At 42.3% G+C, this 17,829-nt stretch overlaps 1 protein-coding gene across 1 annotated transcript in view; it reads right to left on the reverse strand.

Moving 5' to 3' along the window:
• The window catches only part of steep1 (STING1 ER exit protein 1), a 63,757-nt gene that overhangs the window by 36,047 nt on the left and 9,881 nt on the right, over positions 1-17,829 (reverse strand). The window contains exons 2-4 of the mRNA XM_070882043.1: positions 14,014-14,131; positions 13,553-13,594; positions 9,603-9,741 (exon numbers count right to left, since the gene is read on the reverse strand). Of these exons, the coding sequence (XP_070738144.1) occupies positions 9,603-9,741; positions 13,553-13,594; positions 14,014-14,131 (299 nt within the window). The remainder of the gene's footprint in view (positions 1-9,602; positions 9,742-13,552; positions 13,595-14,013; positions 14,132-17,829) is intronic.

A 17,829-nucleotide genomic window follows, 5' to 3' on the forward strand; every position in this document is an offset into this window, starting at 1 on the left:
GGGGGGGGGGGGGTCGGAGCCTTATGCACACAGCCCCAGTGAGGCCATTCAGCCAGGGCTCGGGGCTGCGTTGCTTCGGGCCCCTCCCAGACAGTTTTGGGCGCCTGGAGCTACTGCACATACTGTTTTCAGCGCAGGGACCTGGCTCCTCCCCCTACAGCTCATGCTGCGCCCGCGCCCAGCTCCAGAGGGCCTCCAGGGAGCTGGAGAATAGCTAAGTTTTTTTTTAAAAAGACGCCCTTTCTGGCGCGAAAAACGGGCGTCCAGGTCCGGGCTGCGCTGTTTTAGGCGCGGCCCGAAACTTGGGCCCTAAATGTTTGCCATTTCCTATCCACTATCAAACCTTTAAGTATCATTTGCCAGTCTGTTCGAGCCAATTCACGCCTCATACCATCGAAGTTACTTTTCCTTAAGTTCAGGACCCGAGTCTCTGTGTCACTCTCCATCTTAATAAAGAATTCTACCATATTATGGTCACTCTTCCCCAAGGAGCCTCGCACAACACGATTGCTAATTAGTCCTTTCTCATTACACATCACCCTGTCTAGGATGGCCAGCCCTCTAGTCGGTTCCTTGACATATTGGTCAAGAAAACCATCCCGAATACACTCCAGGAAATCCTCCTCCACCGTATTGCTACCAGTTTGGTTAGCCCAATCTATATGTAGATTAAAGTCGCCCATAATAACTGCTGTACCTTTATTGCACATATCCCTAATTTCTTGTTTGATGCTGTCCCCAACCTCACTACTACTGTTTGGTGGTCTGTGCACAACTCCCACTAGCGTTTTCTGCCCTTGGGTATTCCGCAGCTCCACCCCATACAGATTCCACATCATCCAAGCTAATGTCCTTCCTTACTATTGCGTTAATTTCCTCGTTAACCAGCAACGCTACACCACCTTCTTTTCCTTTCTGTCTATCCTTCCTGAATGTTGAATACCCCTGGATGTTGAGTTCCCAGTCTTGGTCACCCTGGAGCCATGTCTCTGTGATGCCAATTATATCATATTCATTAATTGTTGCCTGTGCAGTTAATTCGTCCACCTTATTCCGAATACTCCTCGCATTGAGGCACAGAGCCTTCAGGCTTGTCTTTTTAACACACTTTGTTCCTTTAGAATTTTGCTGTAATGTGGCCCTTTTTGATTTTTGCCTTGGGTTTCTCTGCCCTCCACTTTTACTTTTCTTCTTTCTATCTTTTGCTTCTGCCCCCATTCTACCTCTCTCTGTCTCCCTACGTAGGTTCCCATCCCCCTGCCATATTAGTTTAACCCCTCCCCAACAGCACTAGCGAACACTCCACCTAGGACATTAGCTCCGGTCCTGCCCAGGTGCAGACCATCTGGTTTGTACTGGTCCCAACTCCCCCAGAACCAGTTCCAATATCCCAGGAATTTGAATCCCTCCCTTCTGCAGCACTCCTCAAGCCACGTATTCATCTGAGCTATCCTGCGATTCCTACTCTGACTAGCACGTGGCACTGGTAGCAATCCTGAGATTACTACCTTTGAGGTCCTACTTTTAATTTAACTCCTAGCTCCTTAAATTCAGCTTGTCGGACCTCATCCCATTTTTTTTACCTATATCATTGGTACCTATATGCACCAAGACATCAGGCCGTTCACCCTTGCCCTCCAAAATCTCCTGCAAACGCTCCGAGACATCCTTGACCCTTGCACCAGGGAGGCAACATACCATTCTGGAGTCTTGATTGTGGCCGCAGAAACGTCTATCTATTCCCCTTACAAAAGAATCCCCTACCACTATAGCTCTCCCATTCTTTTTCCTGCCCTCCTGTGCAGCAGAACCACCCATGGATTTGGCTGCTGCTGCCCTCCCCTGATAAATCATCCCCACCAAACAGTACCCAAAACGGTGTATCTCTTTTGGAGCCGGATGACCGCAGGGGACCTCTGCACTACCTACCTTCCTGCTCTTTCTGTTGGTCACCCATTCCCTATCTGTCTGTGCAACCTTTACCTGCGGTATGACCAACTCACTAAATGTGCTATTCACGGCATCCTCAGCATCGCGGATGCTCCAGAGTGAATCCACCGGCAGCTCCAGTGCCGCAATGCGGTCTGTCAGGAGCTGCAGCAGGACACACTTCCCGCACTGGAAGCGTCCCCAAGTTCCCACATAGCACAGGAGGAGCATGACACGTGTCCGAGCTCTCCTGCCATGATTTAACCCCTCGATTAACTTAATTTGGCAACAATGATAAAGGTTACCTACCGATAAAGGAAAAGAAAAAGAAAAACTACTCACCAATCACCAGCCAATCACTTACCCCCTTGGCTGTACAGAGTTAGCTATTCACAGCAGTGGTAAGATGTTACATAAATAGCCTCTATCGCTAGGCTAGGGGGGGGGGGGGGGGGAAAGTTAGCAGGATTCCCCATTCTCAATTGTAATCCAGTAACCCCTGGTGGAAAGCATGCGCAACATTAATTGAGGACAGGGTTATGATTGGCTACGACACCCTGCGTGGTCAAGTACTATCACCACTTACAATCTAGGCTTGCAAATAAAATATGGAGATTTGGGTAAAGTCCTGGACAGTGCTTATTACCCGTGCTGCTATACCCAGATCAATACCGTCAACGTGGAGCATACACCTTGGGGGGGAGATTGAGAAAGAGAGACAATCAACAATTTTCCAGATGTTCCAATGGGCCATAACTGCTAGTTGAAGACCTCCATGTCTGTGATAGCCATTCCATCATGTCTCTCGCCCTCTCCCGATTTGCAGCTGGAAGATTTGAAAAAGCTCCAACGATAATCTTTCCTTATACCCCTCCCCTCCTTCAGAGTCCTTTCCTTTCTGTCTTGGTCTTTAACATTGTTGCCATTCATACTGCACAGGATGAAATTTTAATTAAAAGCTGTTTCATGCACAAATGTCACCCTGCTCTTTAAAGAAATAAAATTTGAAGAGGCTAGCTGAAATACATGTGAAAGAGGCTGTGCTATCTCATATTGTATTCGGCTGCAGTCTGCTCGACCCAACGCTGAGGTTATCACCATAGAACATTCGGAACATTTTGTAAAGTTATCACTGTCAAAAGATTTTGATTTTTGTAGAAGTAAGAGCAGTTGAGGTAACTGGATTAACTATGAGGATTACAAATGGGGAAAGCAAACAAAAATGTAATACAAAAAATAAATTTTTCTCCCATATTTGATTGGGACAGCAGACTTTTCCACGAATACTGTTAAACTACTCCACTATTATCTAGTTAGGCAGCAAGTTTCAGCAATCCACCTTGGACATTCCCCTCCCCTGTCTGTCGAGTCAAGAACATTAAACCTAGCAACCAGGAATGTACATCCTTTAGTTCAACAGGCCGAGTAATTACTCAGCACACATGCAGGGACACTAAGATTTTCTACTAGACAACTTTACGCCTTCTGCTTATCTGCATAAATATAAGTTGTTTTTTTTTTTCCTTCTCTTTGAAGAGGCAGTTTTAATAACTTTTGAGTTGTAGCTAAAATAAAATGTCTCAAGTTATGTTGTAAAAAGAATCATTTCACTATTCTTGAGTACTTGGCTCAATGAAGCAACAACAGCAGAAAGGAATATTCTCAGATTGCCATATAAAATCACACCCTGTGAATTGACTGCTGCGGTAAACACTCTGCTGGTGAGGAAGCATAGTTTAAAGTGACTGAATATTATATTGGCCCAGAATTTGTGGTCGGCGGCGAAACAAAAGCATTTACCACTGGTCCCGAAGTATGTTTCGCACAAGTATCTCGCGATCCCTGTGGCGAGAACTTTGGGTTTTCTGATATTAAATTCCAATCAACAAAGGATAGTGAGGAACCTCCAGTGTGAACTGCTGCGATGTCAACAAGCTGTCTAAGCAGCATCAAAAAGCAAAATTCTCTGACAGCGAACAAGCATTGAAACATAGAAACATAGAAAATAGGTGCAGGAGTAGGCCATTCGGCCCTTCGAGTCTGCACCACTATTCAATATGATCATGGCTGATCATGCAACTTCAGTACCCCATTCCTGCTTTCTCTCTATACCCTTTGATCCCATTAGCTGTAAGGGCCACATCTAACTCCCTTTTGAATATATTGAACGAACTGGCCTCAACAACTTTCTGTGATAGAGAATTCCACAGGTTCACCACTCTCTGGGTGAAGATGTTTCTCCTCATCTCGGTCCTAAATGACTTGCCCCTTATCCTTAGACTGTGACCCCTGGTTCTGGACTTCCCCAACAATGAGAACATTCTTTCTGCATCTAACCTGTCTAATCCCATCAGAATTTTATATGTTTCTCTAAGATCCCCTCTCATTCTTCTAAATTCCAGTGAATACAAGCCTAGTCGATCCAGTCTTTCTTCATATGTCAATCCTGCCATTCCTGCTCTCTACTCAAATCCTCTCGCTATGAAGGCCAACATGCCATTTGCTTTCTTCACCCCCCCCCCCCCCCGCTGTACTTGCATGCCAGCTTTCAATGACTGATACCATGACACCCAGGTCTCGTTGCACCTCCCCTTTTCTAATCTGTCACCATTCAGGTAATATTCGGCCCCACTGTTTTTGCCACCAAAGTGGATAACCTCACATTTATCTACATTATACTGTATCTGCCATGCATTTGCCCACACACCTAACCTATCCAAGTCATCCTGCAGCCTCTTAGCATCCTCCTCACAGCTCACACTATCACCCAGCTTAGTGTCATCTGCAAACTTGGAGATATTATATTTAATTCCTTCGTCCAAATCAATAATGTATATTGTAAATAGCTGGGGGCCCAGCATTGAACCTTGTGGTACCCCACTAGTCACTGCCTGCCATTCTGAAAAGGACCTGTTTATTCCTACTCTTCGCTTCCTGTCTGCCAACCAGTTCTCTATCCATGTCAATACATTACCCCCAATACCATGTGCTTTAATTTTGCACACCAATCTCTTGTGTGGGACCTTGTCAAAAGCCTTTTGAAAGTCCAAATACACCACATCCACTGGTTCTCCCATGTCCACTCTACTAGTTACATCCTCAAAAAATTCTAGAAGATTTGTCAAGCATGATTTCCCTTTCATAAATCCATGTTGACTTGAACCGATCCTGTCACTGCTTTCCAAATACGCTGCTATTTCATCTTTAATAATTGATTCCAATATTTTCCCCACAACTGATGTCAGGCTAACCGGTCTATAATTACCTGTTTTCTCTCTCATTCCTTTTTTAAAAAGCTCTTAAAATTCGAACTTTTTAAAAACGTGAGAGAAAACAAAGCAAAGATTGGGGCTCTCACAGGGAGAAAAGGCAAACAAAGATGGACAAATATTGTTAAAGCACATTTTTTTTTATTTCTTAAAAAAAATGTATTCAAATGGACAAATTTCACACTGCACAAAATTTTAAGTTAGTTTTCCAGACTCTTAACATCTGTTTGGCAGCAATAACAGTAATAACACTGTCAAGACCCCAGTTACACCTAACCCCTTTGGGTCTAAAGTTTAGTGGGGAATCTAACAGCGTACTGACTGCAGAAGAGCCGAAGTTTGTCAGTTTCCCTGATTTGAGGGGTTAAACTGATTGCCAGCTCTGTGCTGGGGGGGGGCGGTTATGGACACAGTGCAGCATGTTTCAGAGCCGTCAATGACAGACCGCAACTTCGGGATTTCCTCATGTGCCAAATCCCAAGATTGTGGTCAATTTAAGAGGTGGAATGACGGCAAACGCTACCACTTCGCCGTCATCTCGACCACAAATTCAGGGCCAGTATGTTGTATGCAACAGGACTATAAAAGGTGGTCAAGACACCCAATGTTTGGAAATTTGCCTTTAGATTTTATGACTAGGTACTTGACATTAACATATTTCCAATTTGAAATTCTGCACTCCCTCCAAAAAGGACTTGACTACAACATTTTTGGGGAGTTGGATTGTAGAACACTCAAAAGATTCGGGCTTTCACAATTTCTTAGAGTGGAACATTTTTTTTCCTTTTTTTAAAAAAACATCAGGATGAAGGATTAGAGTGTACAGGTGAAGGCAGCCGTTCAGCCTAGTTGTCACGTCTCCATAGAAACCTATTGTTTCCTTATCATAGCATATTGAACAATTCCAGATTTCTTGCCACTAACTAGAAGACCATTCCAAATAGTAATCACCTTTTACTGCTTTGCATCCAGGTTCCCATGTCCTGTAGTCACAGTTTAACTTGAAACAGCGCGCCAAATTAATTATTCTATTCCATTTTTCTCTATAAGTAGCTCTATAAATTTACCTCCTTTTGAGATTGAAGAAACCAAACTTTTCAAACTTATTCTCATAATAGTCCTCTGACACTAGAGAGCAGTCATGTAGTAGTTGCATACCCTGTATAATGTTTTCAGGGTATGTTCCTCAGGGAATGCAGTATTTAAGGTGCCACCAGAGACCAAAGCACTGAAGCCATAGCTTCAGTGTGGCAGCCTTATACTTTGGCTGTGTAACTCAGCATTCTGTTTAGTTTTACTGATTGCTGCTCCATAATTTCTAGACATGGGTAAGCATTGATTCAATCGTGCTCAGATCTCTTTCAGTCTCTCTCCTAGCTAGGTCAATACCATTAATTATGCCACCTAATTTTCATTCAATGTTTAACAACCAGCATTTATCTGCACTGAATTTCAGTTGACACAGTTCTGCCCATTTGCAAATTTTGTCTATATTACGATATCAAGAGAGATTGAGTGAATCAGCCGAAGTTATCAATGTCAGACCAAGGGACCAGCAAAAATATTTCAAAAAGCATCCTGATGAAAAACTGTGGGTGGAGGGGGGCCCGGCAAGATGAAATTAACATCTTCTAAGGTAAGCATTTGGAATTGGAGCATTTAGTTTGTAAAAGTTGTTCAATTGGTCGTACTTCATTGGCTGTAAAGCGCTTTCCGACATCCGGTGGTTGTGAAAGACGCGACATAAATGCAAGTCTTCATTTCTTCAAAAATTAAAACGGTCAAAAAAATTATTTCTGTTCGTTTATAACCAACAATCTGAGTGAACACTTGAATATTCCCAAAATGTGTTCGGGTTGATTTTAGTGGAAGCAGTAAGTCGACAATATTCTCAATTACATCCTAGAGGAGATTGATAATTTTCAATCTCAGAACTGGCAAGATATTTTCTAAAATACTGCAAAGGGAGTAGTAGATGTGCAAAAGGATCAGGTTATGAATAACTCAGGAATCTGAATACACTAATTATTCAAATAAAATACATGATTTGTTGCCACTTTTATGTAGTAGGAGGAAATTTTTTTTAAAAACACATACGATTTGTGTTTAATAGACATTTATTTAGCCTGTGCACTTGCCTGCAACAGCTGGAACACTCGGCTGGGCACACGATAATGTCCTTCACTACAAAAAAGCCAGTTATTTTCCATGCATTTACAAAACTGACAAGAAATTTGAAAAATGTTACTGCATTTTAATGTCATCACCCACTCCTCAAAAATCACTCTTGACCCTCTGACCTTGCAAACTATTGCCCCATATCGAACTTCCCTTTCCCCACCCATATTCTCGATTGCGTGGTCACCTTAAAAACCCTTGCTTATTTTCTGCATAACTCCCTATTTGAATTTCTTCAATTAGGTTTCTGACCCTGATGCAGCAGACAAATGGCAATTGTCCAGTCCACAAAAAGCAGGACTAATCCAATACGGACAATTACCACCTCATCAGTTTATTCTCAAATCATCAGCAGAGTGATGAAAGGTGTTGTCGACAGTGCTATCAAACAGCATTTACTCAAGAATAATCAACTAACCAATGCTCAGTTTTGGTTCTGCCAGGACCACTCGGCACCAGACTTCATTACAGACTTGGTCCAAACATGGACAAAAGAGATGAATTCTAGAAGTGAGGCGAGAGTGACTGCCCTGGACATCAAGGCAGCATTTGACAAGTGTGGCATCAAGGAGCCCTCGTAAAACTGAAGTCAATGGCAATCGGGAGGAAACTCTCCACTGGCTGGAATCATACCTAGCACAAAGGAAGAATGGTTGTGGTTGTTGGAGGCCAATCATCACAGCCCCAGAACATTTCTGCAGGAGATCCTCAGGGCAGAGTCTGAGGCCCCCCAACCATCTTCAGCTACTTCGTCAATGACCTTCCCTCCATCATAAGATCAGAAGTGGGGATGTTCGTTGATGATTGCAGTGTGTTCAGTTCCATTCACAACTCCTCAGATAATGAAGCAGTCCATGCCTGCATGCAGCAGGCCCTCGACACATTCAGACTTGGGTTGATAAGTGGCAAGTAACATTAGCACCACACAAGTGCCAGACAATGACCAACTCCAACAAGACAGTCTAACCAATTCCCCTTGACATTCAACGGAATTACAATCGTTGCATCTGCCACCATCAAATCCTGGGGGTCACAATGACCAGAAACTTAACTGGACGAGCCCCATAAATACTGTGGCTACAAGAGCAGGTCAGAGGCTGTGTATTCTGCAGCGGGTGGCTCACCTCCTGACTCCCCAAAGACTTTCCACCATCTACAAGGCACAAGTCAGGAGTGTAATGGAATACTCTCCCTTTGGCTGGATGAGTGCAGCTCTAACAATCAAAGCTCGACACCATCCACGACAAAGCAGCCCACTTGATTGGCGCCCCATCCACCACCTTAAACATTCACTTCCTCCACCACCAGCGTACCATGTGTGCACTGCGCAACATCTACAAGATGCACTGGAGCAACTCGCCAAGGCTTTTTCGACAGCATCTCCCAAACCCGCGACCTCTACCACCGAAAAGGACAAGAGCAGCAGGTACATGGAAACACCACCACCTCCAAGTTCCCCTCCCAGTCACATACCATTCTGACTTGAAAATATATTGCCATTCCTTCACTGGGTCAAAATCCTGGAACTCCCTCCCTATCACTACTGTGGGAGTACCAGTACCTCATGGACTGCAGCAGATAAAGGTGGCGGATCACCACCACCTTCTCAAGGACAATTAGGGATTGGCAATAAATGCTTTCTTTGCCAACAACGCCCACATCCCAGGAACAAATAAAAAAATATTTTTGTCTTATCAAAATAAATTGGAAAAAATCATCCATTAAACCATAAATAACTGTCATAACTATACAGGCTAGCATCAAAGTAATGAGGGGAAAAATGCAAGTTTAATGACTCCTCCCCGCCCTCCCATTCAAATAAGTTCCCAACCTCAGTTGTGTTGCATGAGGAAGTACTGAATGAAAGTCAGGTATTGTACCAAAAAAGTCAATGCCTTTTCACATATTATATGCACATATTTTGTTGGGGCAGTCATTTTTGTATATTCTATATTACGCTAAGTAATCAACTATTCTGGGATTTTTCTTTCCTGTATTCTTCTGTTGTCCATACCCCAGTATTACCATGGAAATATGTGTTAACTATTTAATCCAATAGTCTTGCTCCCACAAAACACTCATGCAGTCCTTAATGAGTTATGTATTGTCCCAAATAATTTTTTTTTTTGATTAGGTGACCCTTTAATTGCTTGATAGTCAATAAATCTTCCAGAAAATTACAATATATAACCATTTAAAAATTCCACCTCATTTTCAGAGGATTACCTTCTTTGGCGGTTCCTGCTTCTGGCTGTATATACTTGTGGTGCCAAACCCTTGGCCAAACTTCACCAAAGCACCGTCTACAATGAAAGTAACTGGAGTGTTCTTCTGCTGGTGCTGATAAAAGAGGAGGAGTCCACATCTGCAAAAGGTACACAGTCACCACACTGTACCAGACAATCAAGAGAAACAAATATCTAGAAGTTTTGGTAGGTACATGGCATTTCAAAAATATTAAACCAAACCCCCCCTAAAAAATAGTACATATTTTAAATTGTCCGATAACCGGTCACCATTAAAAAAAAAACACAAAATGTTCAAAAGAATGTTAAAAATTGATAATCAATTCATTATATTTTGTTCACAAAATTGAGTAGATTGGACCTGTACTGTCTGGAGTTTAGAAGAATGAGAGGTGACCTCATTGAAACACAAGATTGTGAGAGGGATCGACAGGGTAGATGCTGAGAGGTTGTTTCCTCTGGCTGGAGAGTCAAGAACTGGGGGCACAGTCTCAGGATAAAGGGTTGGCCATTTAAGACAGAGATGAGGAGGAATTTCTTCACTGAGAGGGTGGGGAGTCTTTGGAATTCTCTACCCCAAAGGGCTGTGGATGCTGAATCGTTGAGTATACTCAAGGCTGAGATGGATAGATTTTTGGACTCTTGGGGAAACAAGGGAACGACAGATCAGGCAGGAAAGTGGAATTGAAGTGAAGATCAGCCACAATCTTATTGAATGATGGAGCAGGCTCGAAAGGCTGTATGGCCTACTCCTGCTCCTAATTCTTATGTTCTTAAAATTCTGCTGCTTCCCCCTGAATGTGAGAACATAATTTTTTTAAATAAATGAAACAAATGGAGCACATACAGCAAAAGCAGCAAAGTAATATAAAATGTGACAATATAATTTTACGGTATAGTACAGGTGAGTATTTTCAAATACCAAAATGTTTTAAGAAGGACTTATTACATGCTTAACTGTAACCTCTGCTGTTAGCAATTCTGTTTAAAGAGTTTTATAAAAAAATATTTTGCAAGTAAATCCAATTTAAGTCAATTCTGGTAATCATTTCCTCAATTGTTTCTCCCTTCCATGCAAAATCAGATCTGACAGAGGATGTATTTCGCAAGTGAGGTGTGTTAAATAACTCCTCCTACAAGGGATACATTTCTTTTATAGCTCCTTAAAATTAATTAAATGGGGTTATACTGCAAGCTGTTTTGAACACCCACAGTTGGCATTATTTTGCACATGGTGAAATCAATCATTGTACTTTGCTACTTCTACTCCCAATTTTGGATAGACTTTCACTGTCACTCTATGGGCCCAAATTTCCCCAACCCCTTTTTTTGGCGCACTCTCGAGATGCGGCGACTTTGTACATTGGAAACGGCACCGAAAAACTTACTCACGATCCTAGCCGCTCTGCTGTGTGTCCCGGGTCCTGACGCGGCGCTCCTCATGAAATGGGGGGGGGGGGGGGGTTGGAGCTACAGCTCTGTGCCAAAAACAGTGCCGGCAGCTGCGTGCATGCGCAGTAGAGCGGTCACACATGCGCAGTAGCTCCGCCCCATGATTGTGATGATGATGCCCGCAAAACGCACTCAGCCCCTATCCCAGGCCGAATGGCCTGCCGCACAGGCCAGCCGCTGAGGGCTACAAGAAACAGGTTGGTGCAACTGAGTTTTGATCGGGGCGAGAGATGGGAGGGGTGGGGAAGAGGTTGGTCGTCTTTGGCTGCAGTCTAGTGGTTTGGACCAAGGATAGCTTGTCATGAAGCGACGTCACTTGCCATGCTGGGCTGGCTTTGCGTTCGTTTGGTTGAGTGGTGGTCTTGTCATGTTAAAGCAGCACATATACAGTGACAGCCATGTGCTTAACCTACATCCCATCCTGTGTATCAATAAATAAGCAGCAACATGCAGTTAGGTTTCATTACAAATAATGTATGTGTGAAGGTCTTTGAAGATGTCAGTGGGCAAAAAGAGAAAAAATTCCCACCCGAAAAGGGTTGAAAGTCGGTGGGGCAGCCACTTTCTCCCGCCCCTATCCCAGGCCAAAGGTAGGATTTACTTCAGCTCTTTATTTGTTAATGTAATTGTTTACTTCAGCACAATCGGGCAACGTTTTAGCATGTTTTTTATTTTGAATTTTTGCTTTAAAAAAATATATCAAAGAATATTAAGAGTGGTGACTTCGAAGGTCTACAATCGAGTACAATTAGCGGAAACTCGCAATGGCGATTAATTCGATATGGGGGCATGGCCAGTTTTGTGGGCGGGGCCGGCTTATAGCGCAATTTAAAATATTTGTGCTTAAAATTCCACAATCCTTTGCACCGGTTTCATCGATTTGTGCCTAAAAGATCAGCGCAACTGAGCAAAAACTCAAGGCCAGTTTTTTTTTAAACTCTAGCTTGCCTTACTTCTCAACTTATTGCATGTTCTCTCCAACTCTTCAACATTGGTGGTGTTCTGCACTTGGGCCCTCGGCCCTTCATCTAGTTTCTCATTATATTTTTTAAAAAGTAAAGACTCCGGTATCCTCCAATCCTATTTTAACAAAGATGGGATGATCAGAGCTACAAAAACAATTTACTTCCACAGCTACCATCTACGTCGCTTTACAATGTCAAATGAAGATGGCATCCTTCAGCCATTGTGTAGTACTACATCCAGTGGTCCGGTGGACAACTGAAAGAACACAATTTCAATAGTTGGAAGTCTATTATTTTTCAGCAATTTGTAAGTGAGTTAATCAAGAGGAGCTACTGCACAGAACCACTCAACTTCCAAACCCAAATTGTGGCACTTCTAAACAGTCTCCAAACAAATGCTTTCGACCAAGAAAAAAACTTGCATCTTCATAGAGTATTTCATGTCTTACAACCAAGGAATTACTTTTGTGACGTAGCCGATATGCAAATGGCATGGTCCCACAGACAATGAAATAAATAACCAGATAACTTTTTTTCCAAATAAAAGTGACGTCAGTTGAGGGATAACTGTAGACTGGAAGAACCCCTGTTTTTCTACTAATATGCCATGGGATCCTTTACATCCACCTGAGCAGGAAGAGCAGTTTAACCTCTCATCCAAAAAATGGTCCCTCCACAATGCAATACCCCTTCAGTGCTGCACCAAACAGTCAGGCTGGATTAAGTGCTCAGGTCTCTGGAGCGGGGCTTGAACACACAACCTTCTGACTCAGGAGACGAAAGTGCTATCACTAAACTGATACACAAATCACTGTTTGTGCTCAATTGCCCTCAAGGCTTTGGGATCTGCTCTCTCTCCCTCCTAATTCATATCAATAATTTCTTTGAATCATTATCCAGCCCTATTGTACATGTTTTCCTACATAACATGTTTGTCCACACAAGAAGTCATTAAGTAATTCATTGTATGTGAAAAATGCTGAAGTGTGAGGCATAAAATAAATGCAAGTCTTTTTTATCCACTCTTGCTGCTGATTCCATTCTATATTCATCAATCTCCTTCAGATCGTATGCCCTCAGTGCGCATAACCTCTAGTCCCATGTCTGAATTATGATATTTGATCTTGTCCATTAGCAAACAAAAATCGTGTTTCTTTCAATTCTTGGACAACACAATTTTGTCGTAACTTCTCGCATAGGTAACCAACAGCAACTACCTCTTACCTTTGATGGCTCTACTAATCTTTTTATCCATTGATATTCTTGGTCTTACTATCACCTCCATTGCTAAAGCTGCCGCCATGAAGCTCAGTTTCCTCTTCAACAACTCTTAACCCTATAAAGTTCTGATTAACTCTACTGTAAAAGCACCATCACGCAAGGACTATAGCAGATTATAGCGAAGGCCCACCATCTTTAATGTCGCTTCACTTTTGAGTACACTTGGTCTTGACTCTCTGTGTGCAACACCACAGGAGCACAATAAAATTCCAAGTAAATGATGAATACTTACTTTCCACATTTTTTCCTGAATTGTTTCTCTATTCCTTGTGGCCTACAAATGGGAAAGAAATAAAATGACGACTATTTTATGCAATTACTATTAATAATTTAAGTTTGAATTGTATTTTAAATTGTCCCTGACCTGTTTCACGAACGTAATGGACGAGACTGAAATTATTTCTGCAATTAAATTACCCATGACCATGTGTGCTACATAGTTATTTCCTCCCTTAGTATTCTTTTCTCCAGTGAAGTTCTGCAAATCTCTCCTCATAACCATAGTCTCAAGTCCCCGAATCATGCATTTCATTCTTCTCCATGCCCCCTTTAATACATTGATGTTTTTCTGAAGGCAAGGGAATAAAAGTACCACTTTGCATCTGACCAGTAAAATCTTTGACCCAAGAATATCTGATACCACGATAGGTCACAGTCGAGGCTTCCAGAATATATCGATCACTGCCACCTTACCTTCGAAGATAAATGCTCTCATCTTCCTCAATATTACAGAATTTATGAGCATGTTTAGATGCATCAATGACTCGCGCTCGGTCTTGTGGTCTCATGGGCAGTTTCTCCAAATGACAATCTGAAGGAGAAAATAAAAAAATTGATCACTTCGTGAACAGTGTGAGATTGAACAGAAATTCCCACATTTGAACCTAATCTATGCTGAATTAACAAAGCTCAGCCAGGGCAGAAATTGGAGTCCAATTTGCTTCGTGCTTCTGGGTTAAGGAATTAGTAGGGGCGGGGGAATCAGGTAAGGTTCCTGCTTCGTCTACAGTCAAATAGCCTGCCAACATTCACCGTTTAGGCCAATATATAAAGTATGGCCTCAGTGGTGAGATAGTAGAGGACTGTAGGCACTTCAGAAAATGTATCCTTGCATAAGTCTTCAGAAAAAAAGGAGAGTAAAAGTGATAGAATTGCAGGAAAAAAAACACGACTTTTGGGAAGATGTACATTTACCTGCGATTCTTGGAAGAGGGGGAGAGACGAGAGATAAAAAAAAATTTAAATTCAATCTCTCCATGTCTCCTTATCCTGAGGTGAAATGAACCATGTGGTAAAGCAAATATAAACCAATTTAAAAACAAACAGGAGTGCAGTAGCAGAAAACAGATAGGCTAATTTGACTGCAGTAGCTTAAAACCAGAGCAAACTATTCCACAGGTTGTTCTACCATGAACAGTCAGTGACACCAGAAACAAAAACAGCCTCTGAATACTATACCAAATCTTCAGATCTCTGTCATTCCAACCCTTTTTGTGTTTTAATAAAAAACAACATTTAACAGCTTTCAATATAAGCTCACTACACTGGTGAAAAATAACAACAGTGCAATGTTAATTAAAAACAGCACAAATACAATGTATAGCAAAAAATGTAGTGGTCAGGGATAATGGCCCAGATTTTGCAGTCGGTATGACAGCGCACTCTCAGAGCACGCCGCCATACAGCCTTGGAACTCTACCGCACGTTCAGGATTTTCAATCCCAAACTTGCAATCTGTCAACTTATGTATTGACAGGCCATCCACTCCGCCACCGAAAACCTAATGACTGGCGCAGAATTGGGCTATTTGCCCACCAACTGCCCAGCAATTACACGCGGAAATTTTACAGCTGGTGTAAGCAGGTGCAAGGCCTGTTTCCACAGTGTAAGGGAATACCCGAAATGAGAAAATGATTTTTTTAAAACAATTAAATGACATCCGGGAACATTAAAAGCTTTCATGAGAAGCAATCCAAGTGTATATTAAAGCTGCAGGATTTTTAAATTTCATAACTTTCTGCACAGTATTTGTTTCAAAGTAGGAATTATGAGTAATGAATTGGATTGCCACGATAAAAGCTAAATCTGTATGTATTTTAAAGGCTGTAGTAATGAAGAAATGTAGTAATTTAAATGAATGAATGACAATCTGTTTTCCGATTGGAGGACCAGGCCCACGTAACCCCACGGGCTGCGTCCCTGAGATCCGTGGGCCACTACGCTGCCCTCCTACTCAACAGCATCGGAGCATAGGTTTTCGCAGGAGGGCCGCCATCAGTTTGGTGCGTAATCTTTTTGCAGGTTAGCTGTGCATTCCAGGGGTACGCCGCCAATTGCAATTTTTGGCCCATTAATTGGCGCGCAAGAACGTTTAAAATTTACTTGCAAGCAAAATTAGCTTCTTAGCATCACAATAAACTATAGTAAAGTGGAGTTGTTTTAGGTCAGAGGTAATAATGACAGCTTTAATAAAATGTTGCAGAAATCTTGGCAGTTTTTTCGTAATGCCAGTCAATCTAAATAATCAAAATAGTGCACGGGGGAGGTTCAGTGGGGCAACTTATCTGCAATTCTCCACTCAGCATCTCAAAGAAGTTACTGTGGGAAGCAGTAAAGCACATCACACCAGGAGGGAAGGAAGAAACAAAAGGAGCTTCAGTGAGGGCCAATCTGGGGTGGCCAGCTATAGCATGGCATGTATGAAAGGGTGGGAACAGGTCTCTAATCTGACGTATAAGCTTAGGAACACGCAAATCACAGGGTGAAAATAAGGGAGGAAAGATAAGATAAATTCAAGAAGAAAAAATTGTGGCTGGGACAAACCTTAACATTCCCCTCACAGGCTATTTTAGATCTAGAATTGTGCAACGAGAAAGGGTTAATTAATAACCTTTTTAGTAAAGGGGCCTTTCATTAGGGAAGAGTGACCATAATATGATAGAATTGTATATGGAGTTTGAAAGTGATTTAGTTAAATCCAAAACTAGGGTCTTAAATCTAAACAAAGCAAACTACATAGGTAGGAGGGGTGAGTTGGCTAAGGTATTTTGAGGAGGTAACCAGGAGGGTTGTTGAGGGTAGTGCTTTTGATGTAGCGTACATGGATTTTAGCAAGGTTTTTGATAAGGTCCCACATGGCAGACTGGTCTTGAAAGTAAGAGCCATGGGATCCAGGGCAAAGTGGCAAGTTGGATCCAAAATTAGCTCAGAGGCAGGAAGCAAAGGATAATGGTTAATGGGTGTTTTTGTGACTGGAAGGATGTTTCCAGTGGGGTTCCACAGGGCTCAGTAAGAGGTCCCTTACTTTTTGTGGTATATATATCAATGATTTAGACTTGAATATAGAGAGTATGATTGTGAAATTTGCAGATGATACTAAAATCGGCTGTGTGGTTGATAATGAAGAAGAAAGCTGCAGACTGCAGGAAGATATCAATGAACTGGTCAGGTGGACAGAACAGTGGCAAATGGAATTCAATCCGGAGAAGTGTGAGGTAATGCATTTGGGGAGGGCTAACTAGTCAAGCGGATACACATTAAATGGTAGGACACTGAGAAGTGTAGAGGAACAAAGGGACCTTAGAGTGCATGTCCACAGATCCCTTAAGGTAGCAGGCCAGGTGGATAAGGTGGTTAAGAAGGCATGTGGAATACTTGCCTTTATTAGCCGAGGCATAGACTAAAAGAGCAGGGAGATTATGCTTGAATTGTATAAAACACTAGTTAGGCCACAGCTAGAATATGGCGTGCAGTTCTGGTCACCACATTAGAGGAAAGATGTGATTACACGAGAGAGGGTACAGAGGAGATTTACAAGGATGTTGCCTGACTGGAGAATTTTAGCTATGAGGAAAGATTGGATAGGCTGGGTTTGTTTTCATTGGAACAGAGGAGACCTTATAAAATTATGAGGGACCTAGATAGAGTGGATAGGAAGGACCTATTTTCCTTAGCAGAGAGGTCAAGAACCAGGAGGCACAGATTTAAAGTAATTGGTAGGAGGTTTAGAGGAGACTTGAGGGGAAATGGCTTCACCCCGAGGGTGGTGGGAGTCTGGAACTCACTACCTGAAAGGGTGGTAGAGGCAGAAACCCTCACCACATTTAAAAAGTACTTGGAAGGGCCTACGGACCTTGAGCTGGAAAGTAGGATTAGGCCGGAGAGCGTGGATACAATTGGCCAAAATAGCCTCCTTACATGCTGTAAATTTCTATGATTCTATGAATAATGGTACTTATTTGTTGATTGAAACAAAATGCTATAAAGTATTGGAATTGGTGGTTTGGTTATGCTGTTATATTATTACTTTAGTCTAAATCAGTAGTGCTCTTAATGCCAAGCAGTTTACTGGCACTCGTGGCATCCTTAGCACACCCGCTGTTCTGCATACTGCTCAGCTTGCATTCATGCTGTCTAGCTGCAGCATATTACCAGTGCTGGAATTGAGTCTTCGTTCCTTCTATTACTTAGAATGATAGAAAACAGAGCAATGCTGATCAGAAAAAGAAC

This window comes from Pristiophorus japonicus, chromosome 6 (genome assembly GCF_044704955.1).
Source record: "Pristiophorus japonicus isolate sPriJap1 chromosome 6, sPriJap1.hap1, whole genome shotgun sequence".
In the NCBI taxonomy this organism is placed as follows: domain Eukaryota; kingdom Metazoa; phylum Chordata; class Chondrichthyes; family Pristiophoridae; genus Pristiophorus; species Pristiophorus japonicus.